The 17,680-nt window shown below is 36.9% G+C and overlaps 1 protein-coding gene across 2 annotated transcripts in view; it reads left to right on the top strand.

Moving 5' to 3' along the window:
- The window catches only part of AMMECR1 (AMMECR nuclear protein 1), a gene marked incomplete at its 5' end in the record, with an annotated part of 105,106 nt that overhangs the window by 47,294 nt on the left and 40,132 nt on the right, over window positions 1-17,680 (top strand). The window contains one exon of one of the 2 annotated variants that reach the window (XM_082864300.1): window positions 4,075-4,185. The exons of the other annotated variant lie outside the window; for it this stretch is intronic. Within the exon in view, the coding sequence (XP_082720426.1) occupies window positions 4,075-4,185 (111 nt within the window). The remainder of the gene's footprint in view (window positions 1-4,074; window positions 4,186-17,680) is intronic. 2 annotated transcript variants of the gene reach the window in all.

The raw sequence follows: 17,680 nt of genomic DNA, 5'->3' as shown, positions 1-17,680 counted from the left end.
TTTTTTGAACAGAGTTGGTGAGGAACCTGAGTTCAGTTGAAAAGCAACCATTATTTGATGACAGAAGAAAAGAACGAAGCTAGAGGACTTCTCTCTTCTCCTGTATCTACCTACAACATAAATAACTTTGTTGAATACCCCTGTTACAGTAATTAGTATATTGGTGGGGATTGACATTGTGTTGTTAATGTTACCGCCTACAAATCTCATTCTAAAGAAGAGCAAATTGCCGGAGTAGGGGCTTGCTAATGTCTAAGCGTATTTTTAACCTGTATTTGCCTTGGTATGGCAGGGGAGATAGGAGTTATGGTTAAAAAGTTAAGTAAATACACCTTTTTCATAGTTGTACCCCTCTCCCACAAACATATTTCTAATCTTTCCTGGTCTGCATCAGTAGAATAGTCTCAGAAGGGGGGCACAGGAAGTGGCATGCAGCTTAGACTGGGGAGTATCCTGCTCAGATTTACATTGCTTTTCTGGACTTTTGCTGATTCCGTGCAACTACATTTCCCCTGAGAGCTACTATTGACCTGATAGTACTGGCTGCCAGTTGGCAGGGAAGATTTACCTAGATTAGGTGGTTATTTCCTGTTCCTGTCTACAGACTTGGAAAAATGGAGAGAGTTTACTTTCCTCCAAACATTTCTCAGAACATAGTGGCACAAACTGTTCAGAAGTGGGAAAATTCCTTAAAAAGCTATGTCTGGTTACCTTCAGATAAACATTTCCATTAATATTTCATTTCATTTTGAGCCCCTTTCTGGTTTGTAGTATTTCTTCAATATATATAGGTAGCCTCAAACCATACGGTAAAAGTATTTTCCAGAAACATTCACTTTTTGTCTTACTATGAACTGCTTTCCTTATTTCCTTGTCATTGAGTAATCAGCTCCTCTCAACAGGCTCAAATCCCTTTTTCTACTTTGATCTGTCTCTGATTATGCTGATGTCTTATGTCCTTTTGTGAACTCATACATGTTTTAATAACAACATTTAAGAATGAAATTGCCTATTTCTTCCCTCTGTGTGTTGGGAAAAGAAAAACCTTTGTTGCTATGTTTAGATGATATGTATTGAATGTTCCCATAATCATTGCCCTGTGTAAAGTAGTTATCACACACAAGATACAATCTCTCATGCTCCGTGGTGTTTATTCTGTTTCAGTCTACTTTAAAATGCTTAACTTCCTAAGTTCTTTTCCCCATTAAGTATTGCTTTTAGATATTTTGGGTTTTTTTAATTTCCATATACATGTTCTTTATAAAAGACATTGGATGGGCATTTGCAAATGAAAAATTAGAGTCCCAGATTTTGAAGGAATAGTTTTATTCTGTCTACTAAAAGTCTGATTTCTTCCATCTTCAGGCATCTGTCCTAAACACAGTGGGGTTGTCAAGTAGCAATCCCTCCCATCTTTGACACAGATACTTCCCTGCAATACCAACCCCCAAAGAGGATGTTTCCTGGGGCAGGTAAGGAACAGGGAGAGTACAGATGATTCTGTATCTGCTCTACCTCTTATGAGGGCTCTTGAGAACATATACTCAACAGTGCCTAAAATTCATAAAATGTTAAATCTGGAAGAGACAATAACAAGTTATCAAGACTGGCAGACTACTTCCTGGTCCCTGAAAGTGTTGTGTACTTTTACATCGTATTATGGAGTGCCTGGCAAAATGCAGGCCACGAGCGCCTGGCAAAATGCAGCTTATCCTCTAGCACCCTACCCTCTGAGTGAATCATCCCTTCATCAGTCATAGCGTAGCCTAATAAGAAACTGTGTATAATTTCTCCCACTATGTGTTTGAATGCCCTCCAACACATTTCATAGTGTAGTGTTTAATGGTGTTCTTTTTTTATTTACTCTACAAATTTTGAATGTTTGCTTGAATAGACAGGATTATAGTAAGAATGGCGTACATATCTATTTTAGTGGGCTAAACAAGAGGATTGAAGTTAAAGTACTTGTAAATGACTTCCATGTTTTTGATAGGAAATGAATTCACTCATACTTTTAGGTTTCCCCTCAAGTCACTGAGGAAGAGAATATACAACTTAGTTCTGTGTTATTGAGAAACCATCAATGGTATTTTAAAGACATGTTATAGATATATATGTTACAGTACAATTCACTTTGTTCTGAATCTGCCAAGGGACCTGTCTTACACACAGCTCTTTTGTATAGGCATTGCTATGGGCAAGGATTGACCTCTTACTGTCCATTTACTGGTTGCTGACGTTGACTCTACCAAATCAGAAGGTGAAAAATGAAGAGGTGAAATTCATCTTTAAAGATAACGTGTGTGAATTTTAGGATACTAGTATTTGTATGAGTAATAGAAGAATTGGTGAGAAAGTGATCCCATCTAATACTTATCTTCCTGATCAACTACTAGTCAGGAGCAATTAGAGATAAATTTCAGCTGGAGCATTAGAATCTTGTCTCAAGTTATAAGATAGTATATATGATGTAGAAAGCAAAACAAAAACAAAAAACCCTGGAATTTACCTTTTGCTTTTTATTTTAGGGCCTTTAGTGTCGGTCATCCAGCATGTGAATACTAACATTGACAAAACTTGGCCTTGTACTTAGTCATCTTTTTCAATGCCTCTGGGCATTTGGCTCTTGGAAGGAGGTAATTCTTAGTACTGTTCCCTGGTTTGCATTATTTATTTGGGAACCTGTCTGCCATTGTGGTTACTTGTCAGAACACAGCATAATTTAAATGTTCAAGGTGGGTGATTGAAGTACTTGAACTTTTTCCCCAACTGCTGATGACTGATTAGAGAGTACTTTAAATAAAGAATGTGTTCTCCAACTTAACAGCATATTATAAGAGATATATGACATATGGTATATCCCCCCAAAATTTTAATTTTTAGAAAGCAGAAATGTATTATATTTTACCAATAATACTGTGAATACTCATATTAACAGGAACCATCCCCAACTGTAGGGTATTAATCTTTTTACAAAATGTCCTAAAATGTATAAATTAATTTATTTCATAAAATCTGACAAAGTTGCTTCAGTTTAGAAACGAATTGCTTTTAAACGTAACCATTAATTGAGACTATCAGTGCTTTGCTGCAGAATCCAGACATCTACTGTATTAAACTTCATTTAAAACTATATTACCCTTCTTAAAACAACAACAGTCAAAACAACTAAATTATTTTCTTGTTGCCATTTTATTATAATTGATATTTTGATGTTTGATGATTGTATTTGTTGGCAATAATTTTATCTGAAAATTAAGATAAACTTTCTGGTTTCAGAGTATTACTTTGTTAATATTTGCTGTTGTCCTTCACCTCTCCAAACCCTACTCGTTCTTCTAGGCCAAGCTGAAGATGAACAAACTCACTGAAATTTTCTCCTATCCCAGCAGCTTAATTTATGGCATTTTGGACATGGCTTATAGCACTTACTTCCTTTTGCCTTGTGTTAGTTAGCTGTGAACATGCCCTCCTCCTGTACGTTAGTTAGCTGTGAACATGCCCTCCTCCTGTACTGGCTCCCAGAGAGCAAAGACTATGTTTTAGGCAACTGTGTATCTCCAGTAGCACCTTTCACAGTGCTTTGTACACCCCCCCCCCATACATTCAGTAAGTATTTATTAAATCTGTTTATTTTTTCCCCTGATTTTCTAGACTAGACTTAGGAATCAATCAGTGACTTGAGGTTTAAATGAGGAATGAGGTAGTAATGGCTCTGTAGTCAAGATTGGCCAGGTTTGAGTTCCTACTTCCTGATGTATTAACTGTGGGACTGCCTCATCTGTAAGATAGGAATGTTAGTAATAGTATCAGCCTCCTAGAGTTGTTGATGAGGATTAACATAGATAATCTGTTAAAACCATTTATTGGGCTTTCTGACATATAGAATACATTCAATACAGCATAGCTATAATTGTTGCTAAATGCAGTCCTACTGGGCTACATGCTAAGCCCCCGAGGGCCTGTCTTCTGGTCTTTATAGCTCAGGCACCTAAGCTTGATATAGTAAATATTCAACAAATACTTCTTTTAATTGAATTGATTGATTTACCCTATTTTTATCTTCCATTACAGCCCACTGTTTGTAACATGGAAGATTGGTCGAGACAAAAGATTGCGTGGATGCATAGGTACTTTTTCTGCCATGAATTTGCATTCAGGACTCAGGGAGTACACACTTACCAGGTGAAGACCAATTTTTGTTACCTCTGCTTCTACATTTAAAAAAAAAAAGAAAAAAACTTAAGAAACTTGAACCTGATACTTTAACTCCTTTTTCTTTTCCTGAACTGTCAACATTCTTGACTTCTTTCATGTCAGACTTTTTTCTTCTCTTCGACCATTTGCCTTGTCTCTGATAAAATGTTATTGATATATATTATCATAACATAAAATACTGTGATTACGTGTATTCTGCCATAGATGTCTTAAAGTGTTTTTTTTTTCTTTCAGTGGCCATCTTATTTTGTATAACTTGAAAATCAATGACCAAATATCTATGGGTTACTTAAATGTATTATTTCCATAATAATAGTCATTGTGTCTTCTTTGTTAGGCTTTAAAAAAATTGTTGATGTCTATTCCATCTCACACATTTTGTTACACTTTTATGTACTTTTGGAATTGAAGGGAGAACCTAAGAAGAAAGTGATGCAACAGCCTGGCAGCATAATCATTCACATTCACACTTTACCCAGAATTAATTGCAGCTTACTTATTTTGTTTCATCCAACACAAGGACAAAGTAATGAATGCCTCATTACAGTTGTTAAGACTTTGTTCTTAATTTCTGAACTCACAAAAAGCTATCTAGCATGCCATCAGATTTTTTTGGTTCAAGTTTAGATTTCTAACAAATTGTGTTCCAAAATTATTTCAAAAGAGGAAAATTCCTTAAATAATAAGCTATTAGCAAAGGAATTTCCTGTTTTTGTTCATATTTCAGGGTGATTATCTGATACAGTTTCTATAGTTGTAATATGCACAGTGTCTGTCCAACAAGAAATTGGTCCCTGCTGACTATTGGTACTTGTGGCAAGTTGCTCAATCTCCAATAGATAAAGTAGTAATTATAGTACTTTGTTCTACATACTTAATAGGAGTATTCGGGAGATGTCAGGGGAATGAAGTAATAATCAGTCACTGCTTTGCTTCAGGATTAATGTTGTGGAAGATTCATTATTTTACTATAGAATTGCACAAATGCTGCTCATAGCACCCGTTAATAAAATGCTGGCAACTGAGTTTAGTATTCTTATATTTGAAGACGTAGCTCACAGCTACAGGATTTTCTTAGCTTACACTGAAGCCCAGAAAGAAAAGGAAAGGCTTGGAGGGTCATGTTCATTCTTAGATTTTCACAGGTATTAGAAATGGGGTGTTTGGACTTGATTAAATAATAATTAGGCAGAAAGGGGGTTGAAACACACATTCTGGAAATAACTACAACTTACTAAAGATAGTACAGTTATAAGTCTAGGCGTGTTAGATTTTTTTTTTCCCTGACACGAAGTACCGTGGACTCATTTTGGGACTTTAGCAAATTCTGCCACGACAGGTGCATATGAAATTACATTTTAAATAGCTAATCAAAGGCAATTTATTATATATTTCCTAAAATAAGTTGTTATGAGGAATACCACTTCCTTGGTATTGCTTGAAAAAAGAGTTCTACGGCCAAATAAATTTTGGGAACATGAGTTAAACAAATTTAAACAGCTCTGCTCACCGCAGGGTTTCTCAGAACCTTTTATGTTAATAGTGTGGTGAATCTCTGAGGGATACGGAATGCAGCATTTCCCAGACTTCTTTGACTACAGAACCCTTTTATCCTCCCACCCTCGTGTCTTATGCCATTAGTGCTCCAAGGAACACATTTTCAGAAACAGAAGTATGTTATAAAATTTCCATTTTTCTTTATAGTTGGGGAGCCTGAATTGATAGTATAGAAAACCTTTGTACTTTCAAGTGAAATTGTGGCAGAAATCCCAGTATCAAATATTATATACTTTAGAAATCCTTAGTAGTAGTAACTATAGTAGCAATTTGTTTTTACTTAAAATATGAAATTCTTTTGCCTACATTGATAAAAAGGGGTGAAAATATCCGGTTTTTCTGGACTTGTGAATCTGTCTCCTAGGGCAATTACCAGAAGAATTATAGTATATTTTTTCTGACAATAGTATGATTCTGAATGAATCATTCAAATAGTTGGACTTAGAAATTTGCCTACATTTGTATTTGTATTTGTACATATACAGGTGTAGTCTGTGGCTCTTCCTGTTTACTTTTCAGCTTTTTCCCCCATGTTTCTCTACAATTTCCTGAAATTGTATACAGCACATTAGAGAGATATGTGTGTTTGTGTGTGCATATACACATATATGTACCTGGTCTTCTCATTTTTGTTTGGTTTCATTTCTTTTGCTTAATATGATAATAAGAATGAAGTTATTTGGAAGAGACGAACAAAGAAAACAAGTCTTAAAATATACAGTTGCTCTTTTTTCTGGATTCATTTTAGAGTCAAAACTGTGGCATCATTTAAAAAAGTTGCAGGATAATGTTTTTCAGTCCCATAGGGCACTTATCATTTCTACATGCTGTTGTTATTAGTGGTATTAATAGCTACCATTTACTAAGAAGTTACTACATGTCAGACACTGCAGAGGAGCCTTTATATGCATGGTCCTCACAACAACTCTTAGGTATTAATATCCACATTATAAAAATGAGGAAACTGAGATTTAGATAATTTAACTAGTACACCCACTCACACATCTAGTTAGTGGTAGAAACAGGATTCAAACCCAGGCCATCTGACTGCAAAGTCCAAGCTCTTAACTACTACATTTAAGATAAGATAAAATAAAATTTTCTGAGAATATATGTTTTGTAGCTTCATGGTGAAAATAATGAACTTGAAAGCAGGTTCCTATAAATTGTTTAATCATGGGTCAATAATTCTTCAAAAATTCTAGTTAGCAGTTAAGACTGAAATTTTAGAACATTATTTTAAATTCCAGAAAAGCCATAGATGGGATCATAAAAAGTATATAACTCAGGGTTGCATAGACTAGTCAGAAGAAAATTGACTTGGATTAATACTGTAGAAAAGGATAATGCTTATTACAAAAATGTACTACTGTATGGTATGAAATTGTGTTCTTTGGCTACATGTAAATAATGGATTAGACTTCAAGAGGAATACAATTCTTCCGAACATAATAGTTGGTGATTCTTGGAGTCTGGTCTTAAAACCTATAAATCATAAAACTTATAAATGGAATCAAATGAACTTAGGGTATTTGGGATAAAAGGGAAGGAGAGAGCAAAACAAAAAATAAACAGTGAAATTAAAGACTCATCAGGTATAGGTGTCTTTTTAAAAAAAATTAGGATATCTGGTTACTCACTGTCTTCATCTGTGACTAGATAGATTATTATTCAGTTTTCATAATGTTACCCAGCTATACTCTTTATTTTTTATTGTAAAATATGCATACCATAACATTTACCACTTTAACCAATTTTAAGTGTATAATGCTGTGGCCCTAAGTACATTCACATTGATGTGCAACCATCCACCATAAATCTCCAGAACTTTTTCATTTTCCCCAACCGAAACTCTGTACCCACTAAACACTAACTCCCCATTTCCCCTTCCCCCAGCCCGACAGCCATCATTCTACTTTGTCTCTATGAATTTAACTCTTCTAGGTGCTTCACAAAAGGGGAATCATACAGTACGTGTCCTTTTGTGACTGGCTCATTTTCATTTGGCATAATGTCTTCAAGGTGCATCCGTGTTGTAGCATGTGTTAGAATTTCCTTCCTTTTTAAGGCTGAATAATATTCCACTGTATGTATCTACCACATTTTGTTTGTCCATTCATCCATGCATGGAAACTTGGGTGGCTTCTACTTTTTGACTATTGCACATAATGCTACTATGAACATGGGCACGCAAAAATCCGTATGAGTACCCTTTCTTTTTTAAAAAGCTAACCATTTTATAGAGGATAATGATCTAGTTTGTTAGTGGTCCCTTAATCTCTGAAACCTAAATGTAAAAAATGACCAGGTACTTTTTAAGTGAAATGCCTATCCTGGATTAAGTTTTTCTGTATAAATATACTGTTTTAAAATGAAAATACTTGTCATAGTCAAGTTTTATGTTCTCCTAATTGAAATTTTGATTTATTGTAGACTGGAATAAGACCTTATAAGTAGGCTGAGGATTTCTCCCAGTTGTAAAAATACATAGTTTCTGTGTAGGTAGCAGGAAAACTTTGTGAGAATTACCACATTGAACTATTAAATAGACTATTATTTCCTTGACCTGAGTAAAAGCAGGAAAGATTATAGCAAATAAGAAGCAGGATGGAGAGCTCAGAATTATTGATAGAAGTTTATCCATGGTGAAATTAAAGTTCACAGATTAGTGTATTTATTAGTGGTCAAAACTTCAAGGTAGAAATATTCTTTGTCCCACTTGAAAAAGAATAATTTCTAGCACTCATCAAGCTAGTTGCATTAGTGGCTTTTACATGTTAGAAAGCAAAGACAAATTTGTTTCCTCTTTTTTAGTACTTAGATTATATAGTTTTATAAAGAGGAGCATTACAATTAATATAGATGAACACAAACATCTCAGTCAAAGAAAATTCCTTAAAATCTTGGTTAATAATTTTCCAGTGAAGTGTAGGTCTATTTCTTTCTCTTTTTTTAAAATATCTTTATTGGAGTATAATTGCTTTACAATGGTGTGTTAGTTTCTGCTTTATAACAGAGTGAATCAGTTATATATACACATATGTTCCCATATCTCTTCCTTCTTGCGTCTCCCTCCCTCCCACCCTCCCTATCCCACCCCTCTAGGTGGTCACAAAGCACCGAGCTGATCTCCCTGTGCTATGCGGCTGCTTCCCATTAGCTATCTGTTTTACGTTTGGTAGTGTATATATGTCCATGCCACTCTCTCGCTTTGTCCCAGCTTACCCTTCCCCCTCCCCATATCCTCAAGTCCATTCTCTAGTAGGTCTGTGTCTTTATTCCCCTAGGTTCTTCATGACCTTTTCTTAGATTCCCTGTATATGTGTTAGCATACGGTATTTGTTTTTCTCTTTCTGACTTACTTCACTCTGTGTGACAGACTCTAGGTCCATCCACCTCACTACAAATATCTCAATTTCGTTTCTTTTTATGGCTGAGTAATATTCCATTGTATTAGGTCTATTTCTTTATGTAAATTCAAGTTGATAGTACTTTTTCTAGAATATGTAAGTGATTGATAGATGTGTTCTTATTTCATCAAACAGGAATATGGCCTATCATCACGCTTAAAAGACTGTCTTTCCTTTCTTCCCCCTTTACTTGGTTGTTCTTAGCTGTCTTGGCAGTGAAATAATTATGCAGGTGCAGGCAGTGTCTGGAGCTTGATTCAGAACTATGCCACTTTGTTGCACTGCTTAATTCTGAGAAAATAGTAAGGGAGGTTTGTTCTTTCTAGGGAATAGGGTGACCACATAAAAGGTGATGTGTTTTTTTGTGTGTGTGAGAGTGAGGTAAGGGTGTGTGTGTGTGTGTGTGTGTGTGTGTGTGTGTGTGTGTGTAGGGGGGGATGAGGGAGAGAGGATGATTGTTTGTTTACATGTTACAAATGTTCACTTACTATTAGGCTTTTTGGGATACTGCAAATAGCTAACAGACCTACTTTATTACTTTCAAAGGTCCTGGCTAGATTGGGTACTTTTGGGTAACTAGATTCATTGTAAACCAAGTTTGCTTTTATATTTTGGTGTTGTAATCTGGCATTTTTCTAAAGCAGTATGAGTTTAAAACCACTGAAAGCAGCATAATTATATTTTCCGCCTCAGGGCAGACTATTTTGTGATTATTCTTTTTCTTGATTATTTTAGGTAACTAGACTTGGCTCACTGTGAATAATTAGTTTAAGCCAGTTCCCCCTACTCCTCACGGTAATATCAGCCGGATTGATTTTTCTTATGAAAAGAAAAGCTGTACATGAGTCACTCACTTCTGACTGTACACTCTTGTCAGCGAAGCTCATTCTGGAGATGTTAAGGCCAGACTGTTTTTGGCAAGTGTCTGCGGCAAGGCTCCTGGCTAAAATACGCTTTTTGGAGAGAGAAATTAGATCTGTCAAAAACACTGTGCAGAATTAATTATCTTAATTTACAATCTACATTTTGTTGCCTTTTACAAAAGGTGGCATGGCTTGAGTCCTAAAAGGTATACCTAATTTGTTAGTTTCAGTGTATAAATTACCAAATGAGAAATTAAGTGTTTGTCAGATTTCATAAGCATTTAATTTGAGGTGTAGTTTGGAACCTAGATTGTTACATGCCTTTTACTCGAAATTATCCATAGAATAGCACAGCTAAATATAATCTGTGGAGTCCTGGAATCTTGATTTTAGCCGCTAGTTAATGCACTCCTTCATTATCCCGTGGTTGTGCTAATGTGCAGAGATGTGGCCAAAAACTGGCCAGGAGAAACCAAAGAGCAAGAACCATTCCCAGTATGGGTGATGACTCCTGAGTTACAGAGAATTATCTGAATTCATATAGCACCTACTGCCACAGAGAAGTGTAGTGAGTATATCAGATTCTAGTTCCTTATCACATCTTTCAGATTTTCAGAGTCTCTACTTGGAATCCCTATGCTGCTTTGATTAAGAGCCACAGGCACAATGCCTTTGGGTAGAAAATCAGAAAACGCCATCTGAAAAAGGTGAAGGTGTGAGAGAAGCTGAAAATGGGTTTTTGCCCTGTCAGAGCTCTTGGTTTCTGTGTTTCATAAGGAGAGGGTAAACTACAGGAAATTGACCCTATTCTTTTTTTTTTTCCACATCTTTATTGGAGTATAATTGCTTTACAATGGTGCGCTAGTTTCCGCCCTACAACAAAATGAATCAGCTATATATACACATACTTTCCCATATCTCCTCCCTCTTGCGTCTCCCTCCCTCCCACCCTCCCCATCCCACCCCTCCAGGCGATCACAAAGCACCGAGCTGATCTCCCTGTGCTATGAGGCTGCGACCCTATTCTTACATCTAACTCTAAACCTTACCCCTTTGCTCTTTCTCCCTTTAATTATGTTTAAACAGTTCATCCTGTAAATCTAGTCTAAATTTTGCCTTAGGAGTTTATGATGTAGTAGGAGAGATAAGCTGTATAAATAATTACAGTCCTAGGTAGAGAGTGACTTTTGCCAAAAAGTCAGAGGTGGTGATAATGGATGAACAGATATTCTACATCTGTAATAAAAGCAGAAATGTATTTAAAGCAATTTATGAAATTATTTTACTTGGTCCATCCCTACTTCACTTTGAGTAAAAGCAGAACACTTTATACCACTTTTTGGTTTGTTTTTATCCCACGTGGACAAAAAAAAAGTCCAGATTACAGGGATGTGTGTAAATTATTATTATCAAAGTGACCACATACAAGGTATTGGGTGTTTTGAGAGATTTTACTAACACATATTTTGAAGGGAGGCGGAATGAACTTGCTATGGAAAAAAATAAAACCTCAGAAACAGAGTACCCACACACACACTCTTCACCAAAGAATATCTAGAACCAGTTGGATTATAGCCTGATGCTTGGCAAATGAAGAAAATTAAAAGTTAACAGTTTAGATTCCACTTTCCTCTTGTCCCATTAAAATAAATTCATATTTTGTGTCAGTCCAGTAAACTGATATCTACCTCCTTTCCTGAGAATCATTGCTTGAGATATTCTTCATTTTTTCTGATGAAGGATGAAGTGGTAAAGATAAGTTAGAGCACAAATATTGTATGAAATTATTATCATATTAGATGTGGTCTAAAATCATACCGTAGGCATTTAACAATATATTTACTTTTGTCTGAACATTTAAAAAATAAATATTGGGTCTACTTATAAATGTCTGAAGTATTTGAGTCATTAGGGCCTGAATGAACAAGAGAACAGATTTGTATCTTAGTGTTCTGGAAGAATAAGATGCTCACACCAATGTATGCTCAAGGCGGCTGTTCATTCTAGAATATCATGCAAATAATATACTCTTAACCACTCTAGGGGACAATGTTGCTAGTAATTTGAGTACTCTAAAATAATTGAATGTTGAGGGTTTCGTGCAGCAATTTAATATTAAATTTTCAGCTATTATTTTATGAGCATGAGCAAATGCTTTTTAAAAGATTTCCTTAAAAGGCAAAAGAAACAGCCCTCCTCTGTGATCTTTGCCCTTCCCCAAAACTTTCAACTACCTCATACGTGGATATCCAAAGTAGTAGACTTTGGAAAACATTTCCTTTTCGTTATTGATAACAATTTGGTGTTCTTTAAAGCCTAAACACTTGTTAGCCCTTTATCTTGCATTATAAATATATTTGTCTTAGAAACAATTTCCAGATTTTTTTACATTCTCTCTCACTTTTTAAATAAAGAGTAAACATTCAGTATGTCTTGTTCTAAAGAGCTACATTTTCTGAGCTGCTTCTTGTTAACAAAGTAAATTAAAACACCCATACTATATAACAAATAAAGTAGGCATGGACAAATGGTAACTTAAAAAAAGTTCTACTGGAATAAGAATTTCATAGGTGCTAAGGATTTTTAAAGGTGAAAATTGGTATTTAACACCTTCTATTGAGAATGTAGCTCTAATTATTGTTAATATCAAATGTACATTTTTAGTATGTTTAAAATTTAAAAGTGAAGAGAGTACATTAGATTCATAAAGTATAGATTTACAGTTGGTCTCATGTTCAGAAAACTTGTCTATTAGTTTTACAATTTTACTTCAGCTCACGAAGCTATCTTGTAAATAATCGAAAGTATAGGCTTCATCATTCAAATTAGGTTAGCAGGTTATATCCCATATTTAAGCCTCATTTTTAACATTTATTCATTGACGTGCCAACTCTTGTGTCCTTTCTAGTGGTGAAAGAGAAGATCAGAAAAAGCCATAAAATAAATCCTTCAGAAGCTTTAATTAAAGGGATTGCCCAGAACTCAACTTCCCGTTCCTACACCCGGCTACTTTCAGGACTGACTTATATGTTCCACAAAGCTGATTTAAAAGGTTACCACTTCACTAAAGATGGGAGGAAAGAGGATCTCTCTTAAAAATTCTTCAGGCTGGGCTTCCCTGGTGGTGCAGTGGTTGAGAGTCCGCCTGCCGATGCAGGGGACACGGGTTCGTGCCCCGGTCCGGGAAGATCCCACATGCCGCGGAGTGGCTGGGCCCGTGAGCCATGGCCACAGCCTGCGCGTCCGGAGCCTGTGCTCCGCAGCGGGAGAGGCCACAGCAGTGAGAGGCCTGCGTACCACAAAACAAAAAAATTTTTCAGTCTGCTTTAAACCTAAGCCATTCTTCTAAGATGGCCTTCTGTTGCTCTTTGGCTAAGGGGGATTGATTTGCTTACCTAGGTACCCTAGACGGCTGCTAATAAGCCTTTTAAATGAGTGGAGCTGCATTGCAATATTATGAAGAGCAGTAAATAACCATACACTGTGGTTAGACTTCCACTGCTAATGAGGTCACAGGTTTAATCCCCATTTGGACCACTTCACTTTGTTTTGCTCTGACTCACAGCCTGCACCCTAGACCCTGGGCAGTGGATTATAAGGGGCCTCAGGTAAGAGCATGTGGATGATCCAGTACCACACCCCAAACCTCAGCATTGTCTCAGCATATGAAACATGCTGCATTTGGAGTACCCCAAACTGAGCTGTCTCAGAAGTAGTTAATAGTAAGTTAAGTCTAATAATAATTGCTTTGAATCTCAGAGAAAACTAAGAGAATGTTAAAAATGTTAGTTTCTTTTCACAAGCTCTCTGAAGAGAGCCAATGTGACGTTGGAAAAAGAGCTCTTTGGAGTAGCGGTGGGACTGAGAACACAGGTTGGGTTTCAACAGGCCTGAAAATTGCTATGGACAAAAGGGGAGATCTCTGGTTGGATCCCTGGCCTCAGAGCAGCCTGGAGAAATTGTGTCTTAGTTCCTTTTTCCTGAATTTCCACCTCTAATAAAGAGTAGTGGCTAGGGATGGGAGTCATCCCAGATAACAGTGGATTTCAGCTAAAGCAACTCCTAAGCACTTCAGTGGTGAAAGGATGACTGTTAAATTCATAAGGTTATAAAGACATGTTATAAAATGTAATTGCTCTTTTTAAAAGACATTTTTTTGAAAAGGCTGCCTTTTAAGGTTGTCATCTCTGGTGTATTGAGATGTTCCTGTGCCTCATGTATCAGCTCACTGAGGTGTGTGTCTACTGTCTAAGCATCTGTGCCCTCCCATGCTGTTGCATCGTCCTCTTCATAGCTTTTGTTACTGCTCAGAGCAGCTCACTTACCCCATCAGCCAATATGGGCACAGACGTACCCACTGGCATGACTAAACTCTCCTCAGTTATTGTTAATCCTTATACCCGAGACAAGAAGCGCCCCCTCTGTCTACCCATCTTCTCTAGAGTAAAATTAGAGTCATTTCAAAGCCTGTATTTCACTCAGAATAAAGTTAGTGTTGTAAAGTGCCACCATCCTTTGTCTGCCTCTGCCTCTCCGCCCATCTCCTATTCCCATCCTTCTTAAAAAGCACAGCATCAGAGACCCTAACCTCACACTCCAGCCATGCACAGTTATTCGCCACTTGCCAAGTGTGGTCTTTTGTGTCTCTCTGGCTTTGAACATTTTTTTTTCTCTGCCAACCACACCCCTCTCATTTCCAGCCAGTCAACTCCTACTCATCCTTCAAGACTCAGCTTGCTCATTACTTCCTCTGAGATTTCCTAGACACTCCCCAGCAAAGCTGGTCCGTCTCTGTGTTCTCATAGCACTTTGTTCAGGCCTCTATTATAACACTTAACATATTGGATTGTAATGATTAGCTTTACATGTTTGTCTCTCCCTTTTGAAATTGCTCTCAGCAGTAGTTTAGCAAGCCACATCAAAGCAAATCAACAGAAACCAGGCTCATGACTTTGTAGCAACTTTCCTCGATCCCGAGAACCATTTTTACTCTTTTCCCTTTCTGTCTACTTCTGTTAGCTTAGGTTTGTCAACTTCTCTTGCTGCCAGTGTGCTTGAGCTGGTAGGAGTTGCCGATGCTGATTGGTAGTGAGAGGGGTAGTTTAAGGCCACTTGGAGTTAGACTGAGCCAGGGGACAGTGTACCCAGTACACTTTAGAAAGCAGGTTAACATAAGGTCAATCTCTTGTTATAAGTGCTATAAGTGATTGAATTGATGCTCACCGTGGAACCATATAGCTGGAAGACATCCTTAGAAGTCATCTTAGTCCAGCCCCTATCAGGTACTTTAAAGTATCCCAAGAAATGAGCATCTAGCTTCTATCTGAATCTCTCCACTGACTTGGAACTCACTACCAGTTAACTGGTCATTTCATTCTCAAACACCTCTAAACCCACCACCACAGCTCCCGTTACCACATAGCTATAGTTGAAGTGCCAGGAGTCAAAGATTGCCTGTATTTAGCACTTTATCCTTTATAGAAAGCCACATTACCCAGCAGTGGTTAAACTTGCCCTCTGAGTAATGGCTGAGTCTTTAGAAGTTTAGGAGTGGTAAGATACACAGCTTTACTCCCATCCACCCACTCATAACAATTTTAACAATTTTAACTGGCCCCTTATTGAAACCTTTGAAGCTGCTGCCACCGCATCTTCTCTCACTGCCTACATTAGACTTCTGGAATTGGCTGGGCCAGAGAGTCCACAGATTCTGAGATAGAACTGGCACTAGAACTTTTAGTACCCCCAACAATTTATCACACAAAATTGTGTTGGAGTTAGAACACAGGTCCTCTGACATCACCAGGGAGACTGTCACTACAATTTCCACAATAGAAGGGATCCATAAAAGTATGTAAATTTATTTATTTTAGTTTTATGTTAAGAAGCATACAGTTTCAAGGCACCCTGTAATAAAATAATCATTTTGTAATGTAACATCTCACCGTCAAGTTATCTGCCTTGGGTCAAGTTTTTGGCATATTTCTGTAAAGTGAAGAATGCCCTTGGAGCTATTCAACCAAAACTACAGGTGTAGTAGGATATGTGTATTGAGAAGCCCGAAGCAAAACATATATATATATATATATACACACACACACACACACACACACACACACACACACAAACTCATATATATATGAAGTTTGCTCATATCTTAGATTTCCATTTTTTTCCAAACATGCCTCCAACATACTACTAGTTATATTTCCTAAGCACAATAATAACTTCTATTTTTGTGGGTGTGCTGGACCTGTCCTAAGTATTTTATATAAGTTACCTCATTTAATCTTTTCAACAACGTGAAGTTGAAGGTATTTCACATATTACAGTTAGGGAAAACCGGGGCTTAGAGAGGTTGAGTGACTTGCTGAATGACAGTTAATATTTACATGACAGTACCTGAATTTGAACCTGATTCTGTCAAAGTCTGTGTTCCCAACCACATTGCTATACTGTTCCCCTCCAGTAACATCACTCCCGCTTCTCCCATGAAGGCTTCTTACAGCTGTTTGTTCTGCTAACTCAACTGGTATCCCCTGGTCTCAGCTCACAGGAAAAACAAACAAACATTGAATAACTTTTCATTCAGGGACTCAGTTTCTTAACTCAGGAATCCAGAAATCTCCCTTACACCCTCAGCCTGTTCATTCCAGTCTTACTCAACTTCTCCTGAGTTCTCTTTCCTTTTAGAATCCTGCAGTGCAATGTCTCCCTCATGTGCCTTTTTTCTTCACAGCTATCCTGTCAGTCCAGTTTGGTGTTCTGAACTCCCATAGTCCCATCAGAATTGATGAGTCTCTCAGGGATACACACTTCCCAAGCTTTGATCTCTCTGTGTGCAATTTTTGCATTTAATATCAGCGAGTTTCCATGGAATACTAGTTCAGCCTTTAGGTTTCTAGTTAGGCATAACCCACTGAAATCTACTGTGACTTTTCAGGGGCTCTGCTCTTCTCAACAGTCAGTCAAAAGGGAGACATCATTTCGGGGGTCAGAAATAAGTCTGTTCCTTGGAAATTATAATTAAGGATACATATTCCAAACATCTAGGTGATTCAGGCCAAATTTATTGCCTTAGTTTTCATTTTTACAACTTGAGTTCCTTAGGGCAACTTATAAAACAAGAAACAGCTATATAAATGAAGGACAAATATATCCATGATGGACATTTTTCTTATAGTAATAAAAAAGGAATTTCAGGAAAGAATTGTGTGTATTTGGTCATGGACTATGTCAGTTTTACCAAACTTAGATTTCTTACAATCATAGGGTTTAAAAAAATAAAACGATCCAGTTTTTGTCTCTCTCTTACTGTAGCTGGGATTCAGGGATCTGAGTATTTGGAAGACAGGGAAGATTTTTTAAATGTATTTTTTAAAATCGTATGCAAGTCTTTTATGGGTGCATTATCTTTTTTAAATTTTGAGGTGAATGGTAATAAAAACTTTAGAACCACAGGCTTTGTGAATATCTTCTGTTTTTGCCCCTGATCCGTTTAAAAATTTTTCTATGTCTAAAACAAGTAATACATCGTTGGAAGTCTATTTTCAGGAGGGTTATTTTAAAATCTGACAGGAAAATACCTTTCAAAATTTATATTCATATACTGCCTGTTAATTATTGTAAACT

Source organism: Leucopleurus acutus (assembly GCF_964270905.1).
Source record: "Leucopleurus acutus genome assembly, chromosome: X".
Taxonomy (NCBI): Eukaryota; Metazoa; Chordata; class Mammalia; order Artiodactyla; family Delphinidae; genus Leucopleurus; species Leucopleurus acutus.
The sequence above is the reverse complement of the archived record's forward strand: the minus strand, read 5'-3'. Positions and strand labels throughout refer to the sequence as shown.